This window comes from Aplidium turbinatum, chromosome 9, assembly GCF_918807975.1.
Source record: "Aplidium turbinatum chromosome 9, kaAplTurb1.1, whole genome shotgun sequence".
NCBI lineage: Eukaryota > Metazoa > Chordata > Ascidiacea > Aplousobranchia > Polyclinidae > Aplidium > Aplidium turbinatum.
Window position 1 is genome coordinate 13718928 of NC_137480.1, and position 26521 is coordinate 13745448.

General features: G+C 38.4%; 1 protein-coding gene across 1 annotated transcript in view; it reads left to right on the plus strand.

The window, feature by feature from the left end:
• The first annotated feature begins 6543 nt into the window (after nt 1-6543).
• The window catches only part of LOC145777609 (uncharacterized), a 32059-nt gene continuing 12081 nt past the window's right edge, over nt 6544-26521 (plus strand). Inside the window, exons 1-2 of the mRNA XM_082589039.1 lie at nt 6544-6649; nt 20782-20978. Of these exons, the coding sequence (XP_082445165.1) occupies nt 20835-20978 (144 nt within the window). The 5' untranslated portion in view covers nt 6544-6649; nt 20782-20834. The remainder of the gene's footprint in view (nt 6650-20781; nt 20979-26521) is intronic.

A 26521-nucleotide genomic window follows, 5' to 3' on the forward strand; every position in this document is an offset into this window, starting at 1 on the left:
AAAGGATGTTTTGCATTTCTTCACATGGTTGACTGGACACGATGACATCACAAGGAGCCACCAAAGCGGTGGGGGTAAATTTTACTTTTTTCATTCGGCAAGGGGTAAACGAGACAAAAAAGGTTAAGAACCCCTGTTATAAAGGGTAATGGCTTGATGCCTTCTTACAATCTCTCCTTCGCTTGCCATACTGCCATGCACATAACTTTCAATCCTTTATATTTTTTTTACTAAAGTCTAACCGCTTGGTCTTTTCGCAGTCTCCTTGTCATATGACACACAGCAGATTATTGCATATTTTGTATTCTTTTCATGATTGTGTTTGTGACAAATAAATAAGGCAGTGGCTATTTGACCGGCTCCGGTCTTTGAATCTGAAACACTATTTGACCGGTCATGACGTCACTACATAAGCGCTTTTTTCTTTTTCTCTTTCAAAGCAACAGACGAGAAGCGCCGATATAAGTTCTAACTTCAACTCGTATTCTTCAACTCAGTCCGTGGCGCGTGCGATACGTCTCCGGCTGCCAATCTAGAGGGGATGAGTTCGATACTATCCGGAAGCATTCTTTTTTTTCATTTTTTTTTTATCTAAATTTTGACCCGAAGCGCATTTTTGTGGTCAATTTTTAATTTGAGTAGCCTACAGCCCATTTTTTATGTCTTTTCAAATGTGAGTAATAATGTTAGAGTTTTTTTAATTTGCTGGAATTTGAGAATTTCTCTCGGTAATTTTCCGATCGTCATAAGTGAACGTGTGTTGCCGAACGACCCTACATTTTTCTCTCAAGTTAGTTATATACAATACTTCTTTAAAAATTGGTTTTACCATTATCATTTCTTTTAAAAGAAGTATTGTATATAACTAACTTGAGAACTATACTTGAGAACTATTAACTAACTTGGACTGTAGGCTACTCAAATTAAAAATTGACCACATAAATGCGCTTCGGGTCAAAATTTAGATAAAAAAAAAATGAAAATAAGAATGCTTCCGGATAGTATCGAACTCATCCCCTCTAGATTGGCAGCCGGAGACGAACCCTACGGGACAACACTAAAAGGCGGAAATGCGGAAATAAGCCGGGCGTGAAATGGCGTATTGTCCGCAGAAGTAGCGATTTAATGCCGATGTAGAAAACGCGGAAGTACGATCTTGGCGTCCATATTGTTTAACATAGCGATAACTTCATCATGAAAGAATGAAATGCTGCAACATGGAAAAAGGCGGAAATGCGATTTTAAACAACAACTCACCACCGAACTTACTTTTATGTTGAAATATCATTGAAAGATATTGTTTAGAAGCAATTGTGGGGTCATTAAATACTTTGACTGTTTTAATTCCACGGTTATTGGAGTAAATTTCGAAATTTTAGTGGAATTTATTTAAACAGGAAAAAAACGGAAATGCAATTTTTAACAACAACTCACCACCGAACCTACTTTTATGTTGAAATATCATTAAAAGATACTGTTTAGAAGCAATTGTGAGGTCATTAAATATTTTGACTGTTTTAATTCCACGGTTATTGGAGTAAATTTCGAAATTTTAGTGGAATTTATTGAAATAGGAAAAAGGCGGAAATGCGATTTTTAGCCACAACTCAATACCGATCATTTTCTTATGTTGAAATATCATTGAAAGATATTATTTAGAAGCAATTGTGAGATCATTTAATACTATGACTGTTTTAATTCTAAAGTTATTTCGATTTATTTCCGCGCTTCCGCATTTCCGCCTTTTAGTATTGCCCAACCCTACGCGCCACGAACCGAGTTGAAGAATACGTGTTGAATTTAGAACTTATGTCGGCGCTTCTCGTCTTTTGCTTTGAAAGAGAAAAAGAAAAAAGTGCTTATGCAGTGACGTCATGACCGGTCAAATAGTGTTTCAGATTCAAAGACCGGAGCCGGTCAAATAGCCACTGCCAATAAATAAACTGATTGATTGTCTGCGATTGGGGATAAAAACTTGATTTTTTTTCACACACTTTAAGGACTTCACATACAGTTACATGAAACCAATATCACAAATATCTGGGAAGTCGTCCTATCATTCTCTTGTTAACAAATACTACGGTACTGGTTTTCCAACAAAAAGGTACCGGTACGGTATGTGGCTTCTTAACACAAAGGCCTTTAGAAGGTAGCGGAAGCGATTATACAGTAAAGTGCTTATGGTCTACAGACAAGCATCATAAAAAACAAACGCAAGATAAAAAAAACAACATTGGCACAAATTCTAAATCCAAGGGAGGGCAATCAAGTTGCAAGAACACACATTAAATACCGTACCGTACAGTAGGTTTGCATGACCACTGAATCTGTAAATCAGGGCTCCCAAACTTTTTCATTGTGCGACCCTATTGCAGAGAATAACTTTCTGTGCCACCCCTTTGGTGTGCATTTTACAGTGCAAATTACGGTACGGTACTCGCTATACCGGTAGACCCTAAAATTATGATTTGTGATTCATTTAAAGTCACAATCTAGAATTTGGGAAGCCCTGCTCTAAATGACATCCTTAAATGTGTAAAACCGAACCTTAATAGGCATAGTTCTGTCAGTTTACAGAACCTGACTGCATGAGATAAAACTGTTTGGTAAGTAGCCTACCGTAGCTAGCCCCTAGTTTGGCAATGAACTAGTGCGTGCAATGACGCATTATGACAGAAGTTGCATCTTTTTGTTGTCCAGTTGGCAAATGTCCGCTAACATATCACCTTGCTCTGCAGCGAATGTGTGAAATCATGATTACCTTTAAACATCCATGGAGCATAGCCTAAGGCTAGGCTGGTTTCTTTCAGCAAGTAAAATAAAAAGGAACAAGACTGGAACAAGGTGACATAATTGTGGTACTCAATGCCAAAACGCAGGGGCATCCACTGTCTATTTGCGTCTTCAATTGGCACATAAACACTAATCGTCAACGATTTTTTGCACAATTTCAGTGAAAACACTTTCTGTAACTTTCATATGCATTTTAAAAATATTTTGTGAGAATATTCAACTTAAAATATCTAAGTTGAGTTTGCTGCTTGGTGATGAAACAAAGCCTGATTGGAGGCTAGTAATCTCTCAAGACTGAGAAAGCTTGAAGATAAGCTTAAACTTACACTAAAATGTACTGTAGTTTTACTTGTTTTTAAGTCATTAAAAATTAGTTTGAACAACTCTCATCATCATCGGCCATGCTTGAATAAGGCGTCGGTTACCGTGAGTCTCCGCAACGATCGTTTGCCCATAGTTCTTATTAAGTTTACACAATCTTGGTTTGCCCTTGTTGAAAGATTTTTGAAGATTTTCAAACGTGTACGCCCCTGGTGCCACTGACTAGGAAATCGCCCCATCATTGCCGAATGTTTAATTTCGTGTTTGCGCTAGACACGCCCGATAAATGTCATTTGCCTTTATATGATCGTTGTGATGAGGACTTCAGGTGTATAGCCCAAAGCCTACCCAGAGGGTCTTCACACTTCTTCGTTAGTGATCTTTATCCATCCAGTTAATTCCCATCATTCTCCGTATGAACCAAATACCAGCACTGTTGATCTTCAATTTCGTCTGCGGGCATATAGTCCAGGATTCATAGCCATATAGCAGAACTGACCAAATGTAGCCAACAAATAAATTCTTATTCTAGTCTTTAAGTTAGATTTCAGTAGGCTATTTTGGCCATTTTGATGAAAGCTTGTTTGGATTGTGCAATTCTTGATTTTACATCGCTCCAGCATCGCCTATTCGAAGTAGGCTAACTACAGAACCCAGATACAATAGTTGAAACTATTTAGTTTGATTATGTCATGCCGATAGCCTAAGGTTTTTGTTGCATTTAAAGTAAGACCAAGGTTCTCACTTTGCTTAGGCCTAATGAGAGAAGTTCTTTTATTTGCATCAACAGCACATGTGGAAAAAACAATACAAGATTACAATGTGAACTAGGTTGTTTTAATGTTTGCTGACGATGATGGGAGTGGCAGAAGGACCGAACTGGTCATCAAGTCTGCCACACCCGTGTGGTGTCATAGCTTATTTGACATGGAACGGTGTCGGAGTTGAACGCAAATATATATTGTATACATTACAAAATAAAAAACAATACACACACGAAATTTAACAGTACAATATAAAACAGGAATACAAGAAGCGATGCAGAAATACAAAATGGCATAGGCTATAACCTACATACAACACAGCATAGGCTACTGGTAAGGAAAAAGCGAATATACAGTAATTAGCGAGATACGGTGAGAATAAGTAAAAACAGTTTGATGGCACTATATCAGTTACTTAATTTATACCCAGACATTAAGTGCAGTTTTAATTTTTTAGAAAACATACTAATTGTTTGAATTTTTCTTAGCTGTTCCGGTAATTTGTTCCAAGTGTTTGTTCCAAGAAATTTAATTGAGCGTTGACCAAGCTTTGTATGCATTCTTGGTTTAAAAAGTATATCTTTCTTAGCACCTCTGGTATTATAGTTATGAGTTTCATTACAAGGACGAAAGTACTCAGAAAAAATTGCTGGTAGATGTCCTTCATTGCTTTTATAAACAAACTTACATACTTCTATTAAAAACATGTCTTCGACTTGTAGCAAGTTGCTTTTATTGAACAGAGATTTGGTGGGAATTCTGTCCTTAATTTTGGTGAAGTTTAAACAGCGAATTATGCGATTGTGTACCAGATTTAAAGGATACAGTTCCGTTTTAGAAGCACGACCCCAACAGATGATACCATACATTAGGTGGGAGTGAACTAGAGCATAGTAAACTGCTTTTAATATCTGGGAATTTACGCACTTTCTTAATCGATATAGAGCACCACAGCTTTGAGAAAGTTTTGCTGAGATTATATTGATGTGCTGTTTCCATGATAACGACTCATCAAATGTTATTCCTAAATATTTGTAGGTGTTTGTGCGTTGCAAACTGGTATTTTGAAAAGTTATTTCTAGATTTGAATTTTCTCGAACAAACTTTGACCCAAACAACATGTATTTGGTTTTGCTTACATTAATTGTTAACTTGTTTGTATGCATCCAGTTTTGAATCATTAGGAGGTTAGAATTCACTTTTTCTTGCAATCTAGTAGGGCTTTTATCCTTAATACATAGTAGTGTATCATCAGCAAACAAACGAGTCTCAAATTCAGAAGCGTGATTAAGGTCATTAATGTAGATAATGAACAACAGTGGACCAAGAACTGAGCCTTGGGGTACACCACATTTGATTTCTTCATATTTAGAATTTGTAGTACCAATCTGCACAAACTGGTAACGGTGATTTAAGTAAGACTTTAATAAATTATAGGCATTTCCTCTGATGCCATAATAATCCAGTTTCTTTAAAAGGATTTCATGGTCAACAGTGTCAAATGCTTTGGCAAGGTCAATAAAGATACTACATGTAGTAAAACCATCATCGCAATTTTGTAGTAATTGTTCATAGATATCCGTAGCAGCTAATGTGGTTGAATGTCCACCTCTGAAACCAAACTGTTGTTGGGACAAAACATTGAATTTTTCAAAAAAATTTACTAACCTTTTATGAATGATTTTTTCAAAGATTTTGGAGAAACATGTTAAGATGGAAATAGGCCTGAATTGATCAACTTTGTTTTTTACTCCCCCTTTATGATGGGGTATCACCCTTGCAATGTTATAGCTATCAGGGAATTTACCAATTGTCATAGATTCATTTATTATAGAAGCTAAGATTGGGCTTATGACATACTTCAATCTTTTTATTGTTTTAATAGTGATGCCATCTGGACCAGTTGCTTTTTTGTTATCTAAGCTGTTGACAATGCTTAAAATTTCCATTTCATCAGTATTTGCTAGGTGCAGGGAATTGAGAAGTCTGCCTCTCATCAAGGACAATGGATTAGAAGTGGTTTTTGGAACTTTGGCTGCAAGTGAAGGTCCCACTTGAGTAAAATATGTGTTAAATGTATTACTTATTTGCACCGGGTCGGTTGTAACTTCATGACCATTACTTAATGAAAAGTTGGTTGCGTATTGTATATTATGTTTTTTGTTTGTACGGCCAGTAATTTCATTTATTATTTTCCATGTGTTGCTAGAGTTGTTTCTTTCTTTGTTTATTGAGGTTTTATAATAATTAGACTTCGATTTCTCTTTCACATGAGTAAGCAGATTTCTATATTTTTTGTACTTGGTGTATAAATCATTACTCTTAAAGTTAGTTTTACATAGTTGCTTGAACATTTTATTCCTCGTTTTGATGGAGGATAGAATACCTCTTGACAACCATGGCCTCAGATATAACCGACTCTCTTTTTTGCTAAGTTTAGTATATGGCATATGCTTGTTGGTTTCATCATTAATAATCTGTTCCAAGGTTATTACTTTCTCTTGTGGTGTCATATTGAATGTCATGCTGTTATTAATAGATTTGGCAACATCATTTACAAACTGGTTTTCATTAAAATTCTTCATACTACGTATCCGGATGTGAGTGTCTTCAGCAGACTTGGAATAGTTGTCTATAGTAAATTTAGCAGCTACAGGAAAGTGGTCAGTGATATCGCTTTGAATAACAAAGGCCTGAGATTTTTGTATTGAGAGTGGATTTTGTATAGATATGGTCAAGCAGCGAGCTGGAATGAGATGTAATCCGTGTTGGTATGTCTATTAGGCTATTTAAATCAAAACTTTGCAAAAGATTTTTGTAGGATAAAATATTTTCTGTTGTAGAATTTAAAATATTTATATTAATGTCACCAGCTATCACACAAAGTCCTTTAAAATTTTGTAACTTGTGTAGGGTATCACTAAATGAATCAATAAACATTTTGATGGATGTACTGATGTAATGACTGTGTCGAGTAAGTTTTGAAAACTTTGCAGTCTACATGCAGCAAAAAAACATTCCAACTTTTGCGCATGAGATTAGCTTATTATTAATCAAATATCTGCTGGGCTTGTGTGTTGTGGACTAAGTTAGGCTATAATTAAGCGCCCGACAGTAGGTTTTGATAGTTTCTGCACAAGTCTGAGTGGGCCTATAGGCTATTCAATATCGTCATCTTAGAATGCTCGACCTGAGTGATCACAGTCGATCGATGAGTCCGCATTTCTGAGTTGCTGCAAAGGCTGTGGGCTACCATACAACGCCAAAGTAAAACAAGTGTTGGATTCTTTACATCTAAATTACCGTAGGCTAGCCTACGTTGTTCAGCGCAGTTGTTTTTCCAGTGCTGCGCCAGTGCGCATGTGTTTACTCGGATTCCTTTATCGACACTCGAGCTTGTTACATTTCAACCAATATAGCCTAAGCTGGAAGCTTTCGATGTCATGCCCTTTTAGTTCAGTGGGTGCTTCTACACGATTCTTTTCATTTTTATTTTTATTCAGTTGAAGATGGTCGTAAGCTTTCATTCTTATTTTTGGTTAGTTGAAGAAATCGCATCATTCTTATTTCTGACTCAGTTGAATACAGCCGTGTCGTTCTCCTTGTGATTGAGTTGCCGGTCGTTTTTGCAGTTCCTTTATTACCAATTTTGGTTGTATCCTCGCGTGATCTGAATAAAAGTTGCACTATCGTTGATCGAACGAAGCTGGTCACGTGCCCGTATAACCCCTTGCCACCAAAGTTCCCAGAAGTATCGTTGTCTTGACGACCGGCGGGCCTAGTAGGCTATGAACGGACAGGGCCATTAAGATAAAGATAACTTAGGCCCAGTAGCCTAAATCTACCAATGAAAGCTTCCTATGCTCCAAATCAGGGGTGTGCAACGTACGGCCCGCGGGCCAAATGTGGCCCGCGAAGAAAAATTGTGTGGCCCGCGAAGATGTGGCAATTTTGAATTGTGTGCGGCCCGCGAAACGTGTTTATAATTTAGTTTAGTCTGGTACGTGCGAACAATTCATTATAGAATGGATTATTGTACATTTCGCACCTTCTGTTAACTATTTTAGAAATCTCCCACTGGCCACCGCTCATCCGATTGTATTTAATTATTTGGAACGTCAGTAGATCAGAGACACGGAATTGCACAGAGAATAGCTCAATTATGAAACCGTATTCTGACAGTAATTTTTTGAAGCAGTGTCTTATCGATGTCGCAGAAGAAATGTGCTCTAAAATGAAGAGTGCGTTCGAGAAAATGGTGGACGATAGCGAGGCGTAGGCTATCGATGATCTTGCTTGTGATATTAGTGACACTCTCACTTCCAATAAGGATAAGGTGAAGAACTTTGTTTCATGGAGCTTTGCGATCGATGAAAGTAGGCTACGGACCAGAAGGACACAGCACAGTTGGCCATATTTGAAAAGGAGTGGACAAAGACTTGAACGAAACGGAAGAGCTTCTGTCATTACAGTCAATGAAGGGTACGACAACTTACTGGTGCTGACATTTTTACTGAATTGATGCTTTTGACAACTTCGAACTGGACTTGTCCAGCTTATGCGGAATCGCAACTGATGGTGCTCGATCCATGTCCGGAACTGGCATTGGATTCATAGGTCTCTTGAAGTCTACCGCGTGGAAGAGAAAAATCGATGATGACATAGCAATTTTTCATTGTATCATTCACCAGCAAAACCTGTGCGCAAAATCCTTGAAATTCAAACACGTCTGAAGTCCGGTTGTTAAGGCAGTAATTTCATTCGAGCACGAGGGCTCAACCATCGTCAGTTTCAAAAGTTTCTGGATAATCTCAACACGACACATAAAGATCTACTTTACTTTTCCGAGGTGCGTTGGTTAAGCAAGGGCTGCATGTTGCAACGATTTTACGAACTGCGGAAAGAAGTCGTAAATTTTTTGATTTTACCGAAAACATCTCAACCAAGATGACTTTCCACATTTGAAAAAAAACATGACTTCAAAAATGGCTCTTCTTGGCTAAACGTATTTGTGCGAACAGATTTTTTCTAAAATGGGCGTCATAAAGTATCCCCATCGATCCGTTCTGACAGGCGAACACCTGGAAAATGGACTTCGAATTGCGAGCACTTCCATTAAAGTAAATTTGGAAAAAGTCGTCCGGAAAAGAAACCAGCTGCAAATTTCTCACTGAACTTGTAGTCGGTGTGACAATAAATTTGAATAGCAGTTTTCTTTAGAAATTTATGTGTCTTAACTTATTATTTCTGCAAGGAGATAACCTCTAATAATGCCATAAGATTAACATGAATAACAAAAAAACTATTTTTTTGTGCCTGCAAACTACTAGAAAACATATGTTAAATAAACGTGTGGCCCGCGGTTTCACCCAGATATTTATATGTGGCCCTCCTGTAATAAAGGTTGCACACCCCTGCTCCAAATGAAGATAGCCTACTTCTAGGAAAAGCGCACGTTATCCAAAGAACAAAGGTTTCTTTAAGTTCCTGGGCTTCTTGGAAAGGTTGCGGTCTCTAAAATTAACCAAAACCAGATCCAAAAGTGCTCCCTGAACTCCCCTATCCAGGCCCGTAGTCAACCGAGGGCCAGGGGGGCCTCGCCCCCATGAAAAATATATCGCCCCCCCTGGCAAAATCCCAACATTCTCGAGCAACAGCTACAAATATAATGATTTTGCCCATCTTTCTCGTTGCAAAGCTCCAACCTATAGGCCCAATTAACTACAATTGTTTTGTTTAGTTAACAGCTAAGATGATTGAACAATTTCGCCCCCCCGGCCCCCTCCTTTGGCAACCTCAACATGTTCAATTCAACCAAGGCCAACACGTGTTAGGTTGGTAGAAAAATTGTCGGAAACTGTGCAAAATGAAAATGTTTTGGGCGGGGATATAGTGAGCTTACTATGTCCCCGGTTTTGGGAAAGAATGATAACTTAACCTAACAAAGAGGGAATGGTTTTCCAGCAAGCCTACAAACCGGTAGGCTACAAATTAAGCTAGGCCTATTTGATATCAGCTGTCGCTATTCTCGGTAACCAATTTGCAGTGATGTACGCGCATACAAAGCTATACGCAATACAAAATTATATTGACGCCGTCAGCGTAAACGCAAACGTTCGAAAAACCATACGCCGTAGGCCTATGCGTCAACGCAACTTGCAAAAAAAAGTTGGCAGCGTCAGCGCATACACTAGCGTAAACTCATTTTGTTTACCAGGTAGCCTACTAAGCATTCACACGGTATAAACCACTCGAAACAAACAAGTTTTATTTTAAATTTCCACGAAGAAACACAAGCATCTTAAAGTGTTCATCTGACATTTTGCTGCGTTTTGGTTTCAATATGTCTTTGCCAATTGTAAACATTCTTTCAACTTATTCAAAATTTGGAAAGTTTGATAAAAAAATAATGCAAACAAGAGCTAAGACATTAAAAAGTATGCGTTGACGCTATGCGCTAAAAAAACGCGAATACTTTACGGCGTAGCCTCAAGGGACAACTATCCAAAAAAACGTGGCCGCAAGCGCTAGCGTAAACAAAAAGTCTACGCCGCAAGTCTTCGCCGTAGAATTTTCGGCGTAGCCTATAGGTAGGCTACATCTCTGCCAATTTGTGCAGTGATAAACCAAATTTGTGCAGTGATAAATCGCAAAGAGTGCAGTGGTAAAGCAAGTAGCCTAGTTTTTGAAAACAACTCATACAAAATATAAACCCGTAATCTTCAGCAGTGTTTATTTTTTCTCTTCAATCCAATCAGTGTAAATAAATTTTGTTTCTAGTTTTCTGATCTGTGAAGTGTTCAACCTTGCAGCAGATATTGCTACATTTGGATCCAGCACTGGCGTTTGTGAGTGTGGATTCTCAGTGTTAACAAGGGTTGACGCTCCCACTAGACAGAGCATGTTACAACCGGCTCGGGTTCCAAATAGCGACTGTCAGAACAGCGACTGTCAATAGAGCGACCACACGACAGCGATTCATTTAAAACAGCGACTGTCAATAGAGCGACTACACGACAGCGATTCATCAAAAACAGCGACTGCCACAACAGCGACCTCACTTCTTTTATTAAATCCAAGGCTTACGCGCACACGCACTCTTTCACCCCCTCCACACATACCTTCCATCCCCCACACCTCTCTACACACGTATGCACGCACAAATAGGCAAACACTGCGTAGTGAAAGATTGAAACCAAAAGGGACTTTAAAACAACCAAAAGTCTTGCAATAAAAATCAAGCCACGTTTATTTCTAAATTGTGAGCAAGGGCTCGAAGGAACTGCCGCAGATCATACTGGCCTCGATTTTGCTGTACAACAGTAATTCGTGTGTTCATTGTCACGTATCTTTTCATTCGCTGACTCAGGTCTCTGCCTTGTAGTAGCTGGGTTCGGTTTGCCCGTTGAAGGGCTTAATTCCTCCCGTCTTAAAGCTTCGATGAATCGAAAGATGGATGGATGATGAGTTTCCGTTGATCCCTGAAACGTTGGTGCCAGATGGGGCATTTTTATGGCACTTAAAGTGTTAAGTCGCTATCATAACAGTCGCTGTTTTAATGCAGTCGGCATTTATACAATCGCTGTTTGGAATGTCGCTCACTTCATTACGTCGCTATTATGAAGTCGCCATTATGACAGTCGCTGTTTTGACAGTCGCTATCCGGCCTGGATGCCGTTACAACCAAGGCAGGCAAACTTGGTGCTTTTGGCCTTTGAACATTCTGTATCGAAATCTATCGATTTAGACTTGTTTGTGAGACGGTTTGCATCCAAACATCCGCGACTGCAATTGCAATAGACTAGCTCACGGGTGTATTGGCGGAATGAAATCATAGCCTATATATCAAAATCCTCAGCACTAGCTTCTTCGAGCCAGTTAAAGTTTTTGCTCATAATAAGTAGGGCAAAGTGGGGCGTGTTGTCACAGGGGCGTGTTGTCACAGCACGATTTCCATGTGATAACCCAAGCGCATAACTACGAGTTTTCAATGGAAGGCATAGTTTTCAATTCTCTTTCGTACAAGCAGTGAAGGTTAATGAATTTGTCACCACATCAGAAATTATGAGGAGTGCCATTGAATTTTGGGCAAAATCAGGTTTTATAACTAAACTAAAAAATGGTCTGGCAAACTAAGGTATGATCATAACTGATCAGGAAAGATACCATTCGTTTGCTTTAAGCCTGCTCTTTTCATCATACTAAACAGATAAGACATGCAAGTAGAGATGTAAGTAGCCTACACGTCACATGGTTGTTGAAACTACGTGATTTCATACCACGGGGCGTGTTGTCACAGCTGTGACTACACGCCCCATGGTGTGCATTTTTGATGTTAAAAAACATAAAAAAAATATTTTTGCTTTTACAACGAGGGAATATGCGTATTTGTTAAAATGCAACGCTTTTTTAGAAAAAAAAATTAATATTAGATAAATGATAACTTACACACATATATTCGATAGTGACACATAATTCTCAAGATGACATTTTTATTGCTTTTGACAATGGGCATAAACTTTTTACCAATATGTTGTAAATTAATTTCTTTGCATTTCGTATATTTTTTTATTCGTTCAGCCTGTATTAAAACCATTTTTTATTGCTTTCTGTCATATTTTAATCATAAAACATGTGCAGAAATTTTTGTGACAACACGCCCCGTGCTTTGTGACAACACAGCAACACTGTTGTCACAGCCCATTTACTTGCATTAAACATGCATTTATGTAAAAACGACAGTGATGTACGCGCATACAAAAAATATTGACGCCGTCAGCGCAAACGTTCGAAAAACTATACGCCGCATGCGTCAACGCAACTTGTAAAAAAAGTTGGCGGCGTCAGCGTTAGCGCATACTCTAGCGCAAACTCATTTTGTTTGCTAGGTGCCAAACATTCACACGGTATAAACCACTCGAACCAACACACTTTTCAAGCCACTTCGCGATTTCTCGTTACAAGAAATTATCTTTTTGGCCGGAAGGCACATCTGGCATTGAAAATATAAGTTTTTGCCTTTCGAAGAAGAGCTTAAAATACTTTTCCATGTAAGACCATGGATTTGTATTATCATGCTCCATTTCACTTGGAGATTAGTATTACCGTAAGTTATTCCCTGAATACAATAGTGTAGTGTAAGAAACTGTAGCATATGCCTATCAAGAAAATTCTAGTAGCCTATTATAGGCTACTAACTGCCGCTCCTTAAAAATCCATTATAAAAAACACTCTTTTTAAAATAATTCCGTTTGAATAAGACTAATGTTGCTTTTAATGCCATAATTCTCTCAGTAAGCTCTATGCTTTTTTCTGATAAGATTTTTAAAAAGTGGGTTAATGGAAGACAAAACTGCCAGACACAAGCAAGTTTAGATTCTGAACTGCACAACTCTTTGTTATTAGCATTCAGGGATAGTTAGCATTACTAGTGTTATTAGCAGTAGGCTACTCAAAAGCCTCTCACAATTGGCCCCTGGATGCATGTTTTGCTAAACTGCTCATCTGCTCATCAAGTTACAAAACATATATAATTACATACTTACGCCACAGAATGTATAAATTGTCAAGTAAAAATTACCTTAGCTTGATAGCCTACTGTATGTAGGCCTACACATTACTACGCAGTCTACGCTACATAGCCTACAACAAGAATAACCGGCTAAGTAATGTACTACATATAACATACAGAGTACAACATCATGCAAGCAATCACGATCGGAGACCAAATATTTGAGTTTGTTTAGATACATAGGCTGCACTGCTCATTGCCTGAGAAGTTTCTGATTTGCCCCAAAATGCAAGACTTAACTAATATAAATTAAAGTGCTCACAATTACTTACAAACGCCTTCAACACTGCTTGACTAAAAAAAACTTCACACTACGAAGCCAAGTCATTGTTTACATTTTACATGGAGCGGCATTACCAACCTACCTACTTGCTTGCTTACATTACATTTCTGTTCTGACCCGTAATTTCTCAGTAGGCCTAAGTTGTTTTAACTAATTCTTTTATTTTTTCTGCAAGACTTCAGTCTCCACGTAGGACTCTAGCGTCAAAGGCAGTAGTGCGATATACAAACAAACTCCAGCTGACTGAACAATAGATGACACTGTGACACAACACTAGAACAATGGGCAATTGCAAGACGTTAACATTTCGCAGTTTGACAAAAAAAAATTGCAAACAACAACTAAGACATTAAAAAGTATGCGTTGACGCTATGCGCTAAAAAACCGCGAAAACTTTACGGCGCATCCTCAAGCGCAAACTATCCAAAAAAATGTGGCCGCAAGCGTTAGCGCAAACAAAAAGTCTACGCCGCATGTATGCGCGTAGAATTTGCGGCGCATACGTACATCTCTGAAAACGATATAATCTAGAAAAACTTTAGCTGTAGCTAAAAGAAGTCGAGTAACACCTCTTTCAATTGCACTATCTATAGCATCTCGATACCATTGGCACAGAACGAGATATATGCTGATTTGTAAAAAATTATGACAACACGCCCCACTTTGCCCTACCACTATTTATACAACAAGTCAACAATTGCTGTGTTATGTTGGTCATTGTCGTATGATTGCCGTGATTTAACTAGCGGATAAAACAAGAGACCAGTGTTGGTCTTAACACTAATCTGATATATTGCAATTTTTGTGGATACCGTACCGATATTTAAGAGGTTAAAATTCCAAAATCATTTAAATTTTTTCGTTCCCCCTAACAAAAGTTTCCCCCCCCCTTTGCTCTGCGGTCTGGGTACGGCCCTGCCCCTATCAACGCTACTGTGAGCGAGTATCCGTTGCTCATTCTATACAGCGCCTGCTAGTCAAGTTTAGTTCGGTTTATTTTGTTCTGTTGGCCTAAATAAAAATATAGGCTACAAAACACAATAAACACAAATAATTCGCACAAGTAACTCAGTTGATTAGGGCGTGACTTCATGAACGAAGACTGTTGCCTACTCAGCGGCACCTAATGGACGGAATAATTCCCCGGCAACAACACTTCAACAATCGGAAAACTTCACTCCGCCAATCTCGGTAACAAGCCATGTGTCAAAAGCCTTTGCAAGTATGCGAAACTATTAGGAATGGCCTATCAAGGCTTTGTCAGTCCGAGAATAAAGATTCAAAACCAAACCCAGGCCTAGTCTTAAAGTGGATCACACTGTAGCCTAGACTACATGTTCAATTTTGCGACTACCTTGTTTCTGCTTTTCAGATTAGTGACAATTATTTCAACAATTAATTTATTTTGTTAATTCGTTGGTTGTTAAACGGAAGAGAGATTAAGTTAATTCTACTGCCGTTTGCTGTTTTAAACGGCAGGACTGCCTGCTAAGGAATGCCATAAATTACGGGGTAGCCTATAGGCCTACCGTACATGAGTAGCCTATCTATGCAATAGAATAGTCACATCACATGCAGACATCCACAATGACAAAAGAGCCACAAAATCTGTTGTAGGTTTGTCGTTTTTGCTCTAACTTAATTGCAAAACGCTTGACTTCCTTTCCATTATAAAATCTTGCAAATTTCCTGATAGGCTATTTATAATTGATTGATAGAATCTTTATCCTCGGACTTCTTTTAGAGCTTAATGCTTCTTTTAGAGCTTAATCTTGACAGTTTTACATACTTATGTGAGGCTTTAAACCACTGATTCAGGCCTGGTCACCGAGTGTGACGCTGAAGTTTCGATTGTTATTGTTTTCTATGAATTTTTCTATCCGTTAGGTGCCGTTAAATAGAGCTAGCATGCGATAGCCATGTGGTGGTTTTTGAATCTTTATCCCCGGACTAATAAAGTCTTAATAGGTTATCCCTGGTAGTTTCGCATAGTTTTAGAGGCTCTTGACGCAAGGCCGGTTACCGAGATTGGCAGAGTGAAGTTTTTGATTGCTGAAATTGATTGTTTTTGCCGGGGAATTATTCCTCTAGGTGCCGCTGAATGGAGAGCAGTCCTGAAAGTGCGTTGCTCAAGCGCACACCCCGAGAGTCGAACCAGCACTGCGTGATCTTGAGCCGGCGCGTAACCACTGAGCTAACGGGGTATTGAACATGTAAAAGCATATAATAATTATAACAAAAAAGGGGCAATAAAATGCTGAACGCTCTTCTAAATCTAAAACAAGCTTCCATTCAATCCATCCACTTCTCAATTGCACTGTTTTAAATAACTTACAGGTAAAATACAACTGCATACAAAAGAATACGTAGAATATAACAAAAATAAGCAGAAAAAAGTGATCTTAGACTACATGAATGAAACAGAAGCGAATTAATGTTAGTTTTTAAAGGTTTGATAAAGCAAAATTTTGTGGCGCTTTTGCTTGACAGTATTGCATCAGAATTAATAATAATCTATTAGGCTTTTACGTCTGCAATCTATAAAATCGCGCTCGTGAAAACCATCATCAAACTAAAAGGTCATGTTCAAACGCACAGTGCGCTGGTGGCAAAGCGCCCTTAAAGGAGGTGTTACATAAAAATACCCGCATTTTACGTAACCTTCTTTGCCTGTTGTTACGGACAATTTTCACCAAATCAAACGTCATATAAAAACCGTTATGGTCTACTTAACCTAGCTGGCATCTTACGTCATGGAAATTGCTAGAAAATGAGCCAATATTGCACCATCGTTCGTAAGACCTGATGAAACATTGCATCATCACCTTTGAACACCTGTTTGAATTGCTTGACAATGTTTCACTATTACGTCACAGTAACTGTTTACGTGAGTTTGAGATATTGAAATTTATTCTCTCATTCTTAAAATTGTTACTTGAAAGTTGGTCGCATATTTAACTGTTTTGCTTATTGCTTGAATAAGCTGGACAAAATTTCCGTTTTTTATCTAAGTAGTTTGTATCGTAGTGACAAGTTTTTAGTGGCGTACCGTGTTGCGTCCCAATTTCGTAAGCTTTGAGGCTATTTTTACAGAAATACAATTCTTAAAAAGACGTTTCGGAAGAGTGTTTCTTTTTCGGTCATTACATACAGACGAACGGATCCGAGAATCTTATGTTACAATTTTCCCACGAAGAGATTATGGTTTACCGCTGTGACCACCTGTCGACAACTTTTCAGTCTCCATATCTCAGTTGGTTAGCGTATGATTTCGTATAAGGGAACGTTCAAATATTACGTAACGCTTTTTTTCCGAATTTTTGACCCCCCCCTCCCCCATGTAACGCCAACGTAACGCTTTTTTCAATCCCCCCCTCCCCCATGTAACGCTTTTTCACTACGAATTCAGCACAAAAAACTACCATTTCGTACTCGAAAGCGTTACGTAACGTTTTGCTTGAACCTCCTCCCCCTCGAAGGCGTTACGTAATATTTGAACGTTCCCTAAATAAAAAAGCTTCAAGATGAAGCGGCGCTGATTTGACTCTTGGAGTGTGCGCTTGAGCAATGCATTCTAAGGACTGCTATCCATTCAGCGGAAACTAGGGCATGAAATAGCTCACAAACAACAAAACATAAGCAATAGAAAACTTCACTCTGTCAATCTCGATGACCGGACCTGCTGCAGCGTTGCAAAGTAGGGAGAGGTTAATAGGCTTTTTCTTCAAATTTAACTTTAGCTCTGGCTTTAGAATACAACAGGACATTCTAAGACCTCCGAAATTGTTTTTTTTAAGTTTCCGTCCAAATCTCCCCCCCCCCCCCCCTGCCTGAAAATTACTTTTTGCGTTTGGTTTTCCTATATTGTATGAACGTTAATTTTTGTTTATGGCAATTTAAAGTTCAAATATTATTTGCTACTGTAATAAAACACATTGAATATGTTGCAAGACTGCCACAAACATTTTTCTGGTTTTGGTTTCATCGTAAAACACGGAAAGTGGTCATTTTGCTGTGTGGGCATGACTATACGCGCATGCGCAAAAGCGTGACATTAATGCAAACAGTTTATATGAAGCTGGTTGTATTTGAGCGGCCGTAATTTGATCAAATCTTATTTCCAAAAACTACTTTTCAAACAACAAAATTGCTATTAATAAGCTTGTTTTTTTATGATAACTGATTTAACCAATATAACGTAGGCCTACGCCTTGGCTTTTGTCTGCAAAAATTTACTCTACATTTTTGATTCAAGTCCTCATTCTGAGATTCTCCGCTCAATCCCTTAAATCTACCTGTTCATTTTATCTGCTGGTTTCAGTTTAATCATGTAGATTGACTTGCCTTTGGTTACGACTAAGATGTACTTAAGAAGACATACTCGTGTGACAAAGCTATACAATCCCCTTGCATCAATTTAATGTGGTAGCCTATTCTCTATTTCTTCAACATAAAATATCTGTATGTTTCATACGCTTTTGCGCGTGTGCGTAATAATGGGCAAAAATCGAAATAACTACTTTAAAAATCGAAATAACTACGATGAAACCAAAACCAAAAAAGTGTTTGTGGCTGTCTTGCAACATTATTAACGTGTTTTAGTATAGTAGCAAATAATATTTGAACTTTAAATGCCATAAACAAAAATCGACCCCAATGCAATACAAGGCAATTTGACGTAAAAAGTAATTTTCAGGGTAGAGGGAGGGTTTGGACAGAAATTAAAAAAAAAAATTCAGAGGTCTTAAAATATCCTGCTGTATCCTAAAATCAGGGCTAAAGTTAACATTAAAGTCAACCCCCCTATTCAAAGTCTCTACAAGTAAGTTATGCAAACCTGCCGTTATTAAGTTGTCAAAGAAGCTTTCCCAGTCCGAAGATAAAGATTCAATCAATCGCCATAGACAACACGCACAATCAGAGACGCTGTTTATAGGCCTAAGAAGAAAAGACAATACTTTCTCGAACTATGATTATTGATAGGCTAGAATAGGCCTTAAACTGTCGATCTCGTAAGCTTACCAACTTCAGCAAGAAAAATATGGCTAATTGCTAAAGCTGCTCATTTATATCTATCTATATAGCAAATTCGATACAATAACTTTTTATTATATCTCGTTACTTCTGGTATGTCATGTTGACAGCATTTTAAATTGACCACTAAAACCTGGAAGGTCTGTTTGATTTACGTTCGTTGATTGGTTGCAGACAAAGCCTTGATTCGTTATTCCTGGTAGTTTCGTATACTTGTAGAGGCTTTTGACGCAGGGCCGGTTACCGAGATTGGCAGAGTGAAGTTTTCCGATTGTTGAATTGTTATTGCCGGAAAATTATTCCATTCACTAGGTGCCGTTGAATGGAGAGCAGTCCTGAAATGCGTTGCTCAAGCGCACAACCCGAGAGTCGAACTTGCGCCGCGTAATCTTGAGCCAGGCGCGTAACCACTGAGTTAACGGGGCAGACAAAGTTTGTTCCTCAATGTCTATAAGAATTAGGCTACTAAGTACAAACATGGAAGACTGTGCAGAGCAGCAAGTTTCTCTTTTGAAGTGCATTTTGTATATTATATTACGGCTTGGACTGTGTGTGTGTCTTATTTTTGTAAAAATGAGATAGTGGACGAAGTAAGCACAGAAAACGGACCACTAGAAAAAGATGGAAATTGTCTGATTTAATTGCATTGAATCATAAACTTTCTTTTCAAATATATTCTTGAAGAATTGTTGCTTATTTTCGATTTAAACACAAAGAAAAACTTAAACATCTCCTTGACCCACCTATTGCGTGTAAACTGACTGCGCACTTAAAAATATGACACTGACTTAGTCTCAGCAGTCGCCTATAGCAGTAAAAATAATTTTAAATGTGTTATTTATGTGATATAAGTGAGTTAGTGAACACACAAGAAACATCGAATAATACCCTCCCCAAAGTACCCATGGCCTACATAAAAGTGTTTTCAGCATTAAACTGGGTTTCTTCACTTTTGAGTGCCTTTCGAAAACACTTGTTCAAGAAGTGCAGGATGGAAAGTGACTCTTCACTTTTCCTTTATTCGCCAATCGTTAATAGCGAATATAAAGAATGTGACGAGTCCTGATCGTTCAGTTGCTACAAGTAATCAAAACTTTACAAAGCATAACGCTGTGGTGAGGACGAGGCCGCTAACACAATTACTAAACGCTGATTTAGTGAAGACTATTTTTTATCCACAGCGTTACCGGTGTTTAAAAATGAACCTATTATATTAGGCATTCAAACTATTAACATCGACTTGGCGCAGTCATGGGGTGTAGTGTTCTCTTTGAAACGAGAGAGAAGTTTGCTGTTGGCCTTCTAAAACATAAGTAGGCTACTTATACGTTTGATCCTGACCTGAAATAGGTTTATAAAAACATTATTTGACTGGCTAAGTGTAGTTAAATTTTCTGTAGATGATTACAAGCATGTCAAAGAAAGTCGCAGAGTTGATTAAAATCTCTAGCAAATTTTACTTTGGTGTTGAAACCCACCTGCCGGAGTGAATGATCGATCACCCAGGCTTGCATTTAACAGTCAGGTCAAAGTCATAGTTGTGATGGAATTACAGAGTGTCCATTCTCCTATAAGCCTTTTTACAAAAGTTGTTTCAGAACATTGGCATGAGCAAACTCGTTTTTTTTTTTTTCAAGTTAAGTTGTCTTGAACTTGCACAACTAAATGAAACCTTGCTCAATGCAGCAACCAACATATGTTTTGTTTTGCAGCAAACAGCAAAAAACACTTTCGTTACATTGATACACTATCAGACATTTAAACCATTTTCAAAAGGTTTCCAAAGGTTGTTATCCTTTTCAGTTGAAAACGGATTCATGGAAACATACAGTAGTATAAACATCACTTGTCGTTACATTTTCGACAGTAAAGTAACCTCTGACTTGTGTTAAAAGCAACTACGTCCATACTCATGTTTCATGTTGGCTTCAATGAACTCATTCATTATCATAAGATTAGAAACATGTGGAAATTTATGTTTACAAGCGAACTGAGTTGCTTTCAATTTCTAACAGCCGCTTTTACGACAAGACAAGATAGCTTTTGATGAGATCTGAAATATAAGTCAATGGAAAATACAAACACTTTGAAATCCGAGCCTAGCGAACAATTCAAAAGCTTACACCTTGACGCCAATACCAAGAATAGTTCAACAGAACAGACAACCACGTCAGATCAAGAGGAGAATCTTTCTACTGCACTCGACGATGAGGTTTGTTTTAGCATTTATAGTAGCCTAGACGTTTTATAACTATTTTATCACAATATTACATTTCTTCGAAACCAATTTATTTTGATTGATCTCAAATTTATTGTTTGTAGTTCTGTAGATTACTAACTAGATATTAGTTAAATGTATCATATTTGCAAACTAAGTATGACGACAATCTAATCAAATCACTATCAATCGTGTTTAGCAAGTTAAACATTTTCAGCGTATATCTGATATATTTTATAAACTTTCAAGCTTCATAATAAATAAAAAAGAAAAGTGAACAACTGAAATATTAAAAAAATTCTTAGGAAAAAGTTCACCGAAGCTAGGCAGTTAACCAAAACGCTATGATTTTTATTGAGATGGCTGAGTGGCTTTCATGAGTTAACAAATAACTCAGAGTCAGCTGTTTAGTATACCCTGTCAATATTTTGGGAGGCTTTTTTCGATTCCAGGTCGGGTTGAGCCATTGATTGTAGAAATAATACCCATAGTGCTTTTTTTAATATAGAAAACAACAATAGAATATAACATAAAACAATGAAAACTGTGATTCTATTTGAATAAGGACCTTCTGATGATCCATTTAGGTGAAACAGGCTGTCTTGGGTTTAGATAGTAATAACTATATTTGATTTAGAATATGACATATATACATAGAATATAACTGCAGACAGGACGTCACTGTTTCTACCTTAAAGGTCTCATTAGTGCAGTAAAGGTACAGTAAGACTTGAAAGCCTTGTTAATACTTAAGTAATTCAGCGTGGTGATTTTTCTATTTGTGGTAGGCCTACGCAAGGAACCACATTTGGATATTTTCACCCACATATAGATACTGTATATACAGCAATAACATAGAATACGATAAAATTTTAGCTGAAACTGAGTTGGGTTGTAGTTTTTCACAATGCAGTAGCGCCACAAAATAAATTCAGATTAACCCGAAGAAAATGTCAAACCAAGCAGATCCTTGCGAGTTGCGAGCATTAAATTTCCATATTTGGATATAGATTAAGCAGAAGTCGGTTATTTCAGATTACTCTATCATTGCTATTTTCTATTAATCAGTCAAACCCACTCATGGCTGTCACTACAGCAGGCTACTCAAGTTTCTCAAAGTGGTTTTGAACAAGCTTTTTGATTGTTAGATTCTGATCAACATGTTGTCGATGTAAATGACGCTGAAGACAACTGAATAAATTGAAGCGTGACACATCACAATTTGCCTACCTAGCCTACACAAAATCTTGTTTGGTCGAAAACGCAGTTGCAAATACTTTTTCCAATATTTGGATTTGTCAATTTTTAGATTGAGAACAAATTGGATCGGCAAGAAGTTCCAAACACATTTCAATCGTCGTTTTTGTGACAACGGTTTAGGATTTAGCCTATTTGCGAATAATTTTCATTTCACTTCTAAATTTTAGGCTTTCCAATTAACAGCACAAATGCCTTGTTTGGTAGCTTCATCAAGTAGAAGTGTAGCAGCTTCAAGCCAGCAAATCGATTCTTTTTTGCATTGATTCAGTGTTAGCAGAATGGGTAAAATTGCAAAAAGTCTTATTTGCTATCAGGGTATAAGAACAAATGGCTCCCTTGACTACAGCCGATGAAGAAATTTCTAATGAAGGAGCATGTACCCATAGACTAGACTAGGTGAATCAAGGATTTGGCTAGATATCAGTTAAAGTAGAGATTGTCGTGATATGCGGCGCATGCACTCAATCACTGTAAGAAGCATCCTGCTGTTTTAAGAAAAATGATATATCAAATACATAAAACTTGCATTTTTTCCTATGACGCAGTAGGCCTAACTAACTTTTGTATGATTTAAGAAAAGATCCGTGCCAAAACAAAAGTAGCCTATCACTTATTTAGACAGTAAATCCAGCAACGGTATAGCAAACAAACCAATGTGGAATGGGCTATCTCTCAAAAGCAGGTACTTCAAGAAAACTTGTTTCTTACATTTGTAGGAGTGCACACTGCACACTATAACCATAGTGTATGTAGTCTTGTTGCGCTATTTTCTATAGCCTTTCATTTGCATTCTCTACTGAACTACGTTATCTGTTACTCTCAACTTGGCTACTCGCCAAAAAAACATTATTTTCATATTGGAGTGATGCGTGATAAGATAGGCTATCCTTTGAGTTTGTAGCAATATGTCTCACTTGATAGGCTCAGTCGGGTTAAGAGTAAAGACTACAATAACAGAATCCGTCATCGCATCATAATCAACACAAAGGATCTTTTATTTCAAATGTCTAACGGCTCTAGGCATAAGTGACCGCAAAGCTAAGGAAATGATACCTTGACTATTTCAGTGTTCTATCATTCAACGACGTTAAATTTAACATAAATGCTTTACAACTTCGTCAATACAGCACAGTAATTCTCAAAACAAATTACAGGCCTCAGTTATCAATATTTTTATTTCTTGATGTTATTTTAAGCAAACCGGTAAAGAAAAGTCTAGTGTTCAATATAGGCTATAGTTAGGCAGGCTACGATATTGCTTGGTATGGTTTAACTCTATACGAGAAAAAGCAAAAAGTTACCACAAACTTACAGCCCTAAAGAAACACATCTCAGATTAGTTTTGCTAGATCTATAGTTCTTAGCCAATTGTTATCCAAGCAGCGAAACTGCAACTTTAGGCCAGAGTAGGGTACTCATGGTAAGGACTGGAGTGTAAAACGTGGTACAAAGGCAAGACTTTTTATATCTTGAAATACAGAAGTAGGCAATGAAGCAAAGCTGGATGGCCTGTTTTACATTTTATTTATTGGGTATATTCCAGCATAAGACCCTTATGTGCATTTGTTTTTGTGAAGTTAGAACTACAGTGTGAAGAGAGGGGCGTTCTTCCCGGCTATCAGCACAAGGCTGAGCACTCGCTAGTACAGCGAGCAGCTGCGATTCGCTAACCATAACCGTGTAGCTTCCACGCAAGCCATTCAGACTTTCCAATCAACGATATGTTTCTCGGCAGCCGATTTGTAGCAAGAATTGACAGCGATAGACACCGTGTTTCGCCCATGAGGCTGGGCTCGTCAGTATCGCACCACTAGTGTTAAACTGTTTTATTTGCATCAACAGCGCACGGGTACAAATAATTGACACGGCGAGAGAGCACAAACAAACATAGCCAGGTCGAAGACTTTAGAAAACCGGCCTGCCACACCCCGCGGCGGCGGGGAGCGGCGTGATTTAGGGGTGACGATGCACCCGGAGGGGTAAGTCCACCAGCTTAGGTCGCGGGGGCCAGGCTGGGGAGTCAAGGTACCTGTGGAGGGAGAGTGTGGATCGAAAACGTTACATGACCCGTCCGCAAATTTAGAATGGCGGAGCGGGCCAGGCTCTTTCTGCATTGCCCAGGAAGATGGCCTGCGACGGGCCGGGCGACCCGTCGCGTGTGGACGCTGGAACCGGCAGTAATTGACCGCCGGGCGGCGCCCACGTCTCCCTCACGCGACCTCGGCGCAGGTATTCTGCCACAATGATATTCGACCACCGCTTTACCAGTCAGTTTAACTCTTATCTTTGTGGAAACAAAGAAAGAGCCAACAAAACCAGCAGGCGCCAGGGCAGAGGACATGTGAAGAGAGGGGCGTTCTTCCCGGCTATCAGCACAAGGCTGAGCACTCGCTAGTACAGCGAGCAGCTGCGATTCGCTAACCATAACGGTGTAGCTTCCTCATGGGCGAAACACGGTGTCTATCGCTGTCAATTCTTGCTACAAATCGGCTGCCGAGAAACATATCGTTGATTGGAAAGTCTGAATGGCTTGCGTGGAAGCTACACCGTTATGGTTAGCGAATCGCAGCTGCTCGCTGTACTAGCGAGTGCTCAGCCTTGTGCTGATAGCCGGGAAGAACGCCCCTCTCTTCACATGTCCTCTGCCCTGGCGCCTGCTGGTTTTGTTGGCTCTTTCTTTGTTTCCACAAAGATAAGAGTTAAACTGACTGGTAAAGCGGTGGTCGAATATCATTGTGGCAGGCGGGGTGTGGCAGGCCGGTGCTATACTGATGAGCTGTCGTGCGACTGCAAAGCAAGTAGGCCAACGCAAAGAAATCAAAAGTTGAAAAGAGATTAGTAAGTGAGCCAGATGATTTAGTTGTTATTGCGAAAGTGCTGAAATAAATAAAGAAAAGGCTACAAAGAAAGCTTAAAGTTAGATTCAGATCACCGTTCTGTCGTGCGACTGCGAATAACTGGATGCTTAGTTCCAAGTCTCAGTCAAGAAAAGAAAGAATTTAAAGAAAAAGTGAGTTGTTCTGAAAACCCCCCCCCTTTTTTTTTATCCCCACCCCCATCCTAGTTAACTATTTCCACCCCAATCAAACCCTGGGATCTGCAATTCCAGCCCGGGCTTGGTATCCCTATCTTTTCCCCCGAAGAACAAGGTTTAAGAAGAAAAGGAAAAACATTTCACAAGAAAGGAATCATATAAAACTGTAATTATCTATGTCGTGTTAATTGTGTACTACAGTAATTGCTATATGTTCATTGTTTAACCTAAATTTAGCTTTATCGAGTTTTAAATTAATTCCTAGCCTATTTTTCCATTTCACTTTGTTGTTTCATTTTTTAACCTTAATTCTAATCAGTTAGTATCTTGCTACTTAAATTAATTAATTCGTAGACTTGTGCCTCTATTGCAATAATAAATCCATCCGAAAATCCTTTTTTTACCCAAATTAAACACCCTTGTTCAATTAATTTTCGAAATCTCGGCATTCAAACTCCTGCATTGGTAATCTAGTGTTGCCAGTTGTCTGCCAAATCTTCCTTTTCTTGCATCTGAAACACGCATCTTCCATTACTTCCTTTCTCCTTGAAGTGTTCACTTGAATCATAACCTTATCTTGTTAAAATTCTATACCGTATAATTTGAACAATAATCCTTTCTTTATCTTTAAAGTCTTTTGAACAATTGTTTATATCGATCCTAACTAATCGTACTTCAAATCAAAGGGTCACCCTATTTTTTGGTTTAAGTTTTCAGTAGTGACGTCACAATTGACTTTTTAGTCAATTGTTCTCAAAGCATTTTTTTAACCTCCTAGCTCATCAAACTTATTTGCAGTACCGTAATTAACTGATATTCAAAGCCTAATTGCATTTAGTAACGTTGAGTCTATGTAAAAAAAATAATTATCAAATTTTAAGTAGTAACCTCTGATTCAACCCTCTTATAATCCGTCAGTAGTTCTTTGTTTTTGTAATCCGTTACCTTTAATTTCTAAACTTTGAGCTGTCGCTGTAAACTCCGAAACATCTTAAACTTAACCAACTTTTTATATATTATATTTATACATTTTCTACTGATTATGTCACGCCCTTTAAGTCGCACAGGTTCAAAGACTTTTCAAGATAACCTGGCCGGTGTTGATTTTACCTCCCCGTCTGCTGAGTCCACTAGTTTAGGCTGGCCGACGAGGAAGCAGGTTCCTGTGAGTGGGCACCCAGTCCCACTCAACCCAGATGGTGAAGCCTCACCGGTAGACTCTATTGCTTTCACGAACTCGTTG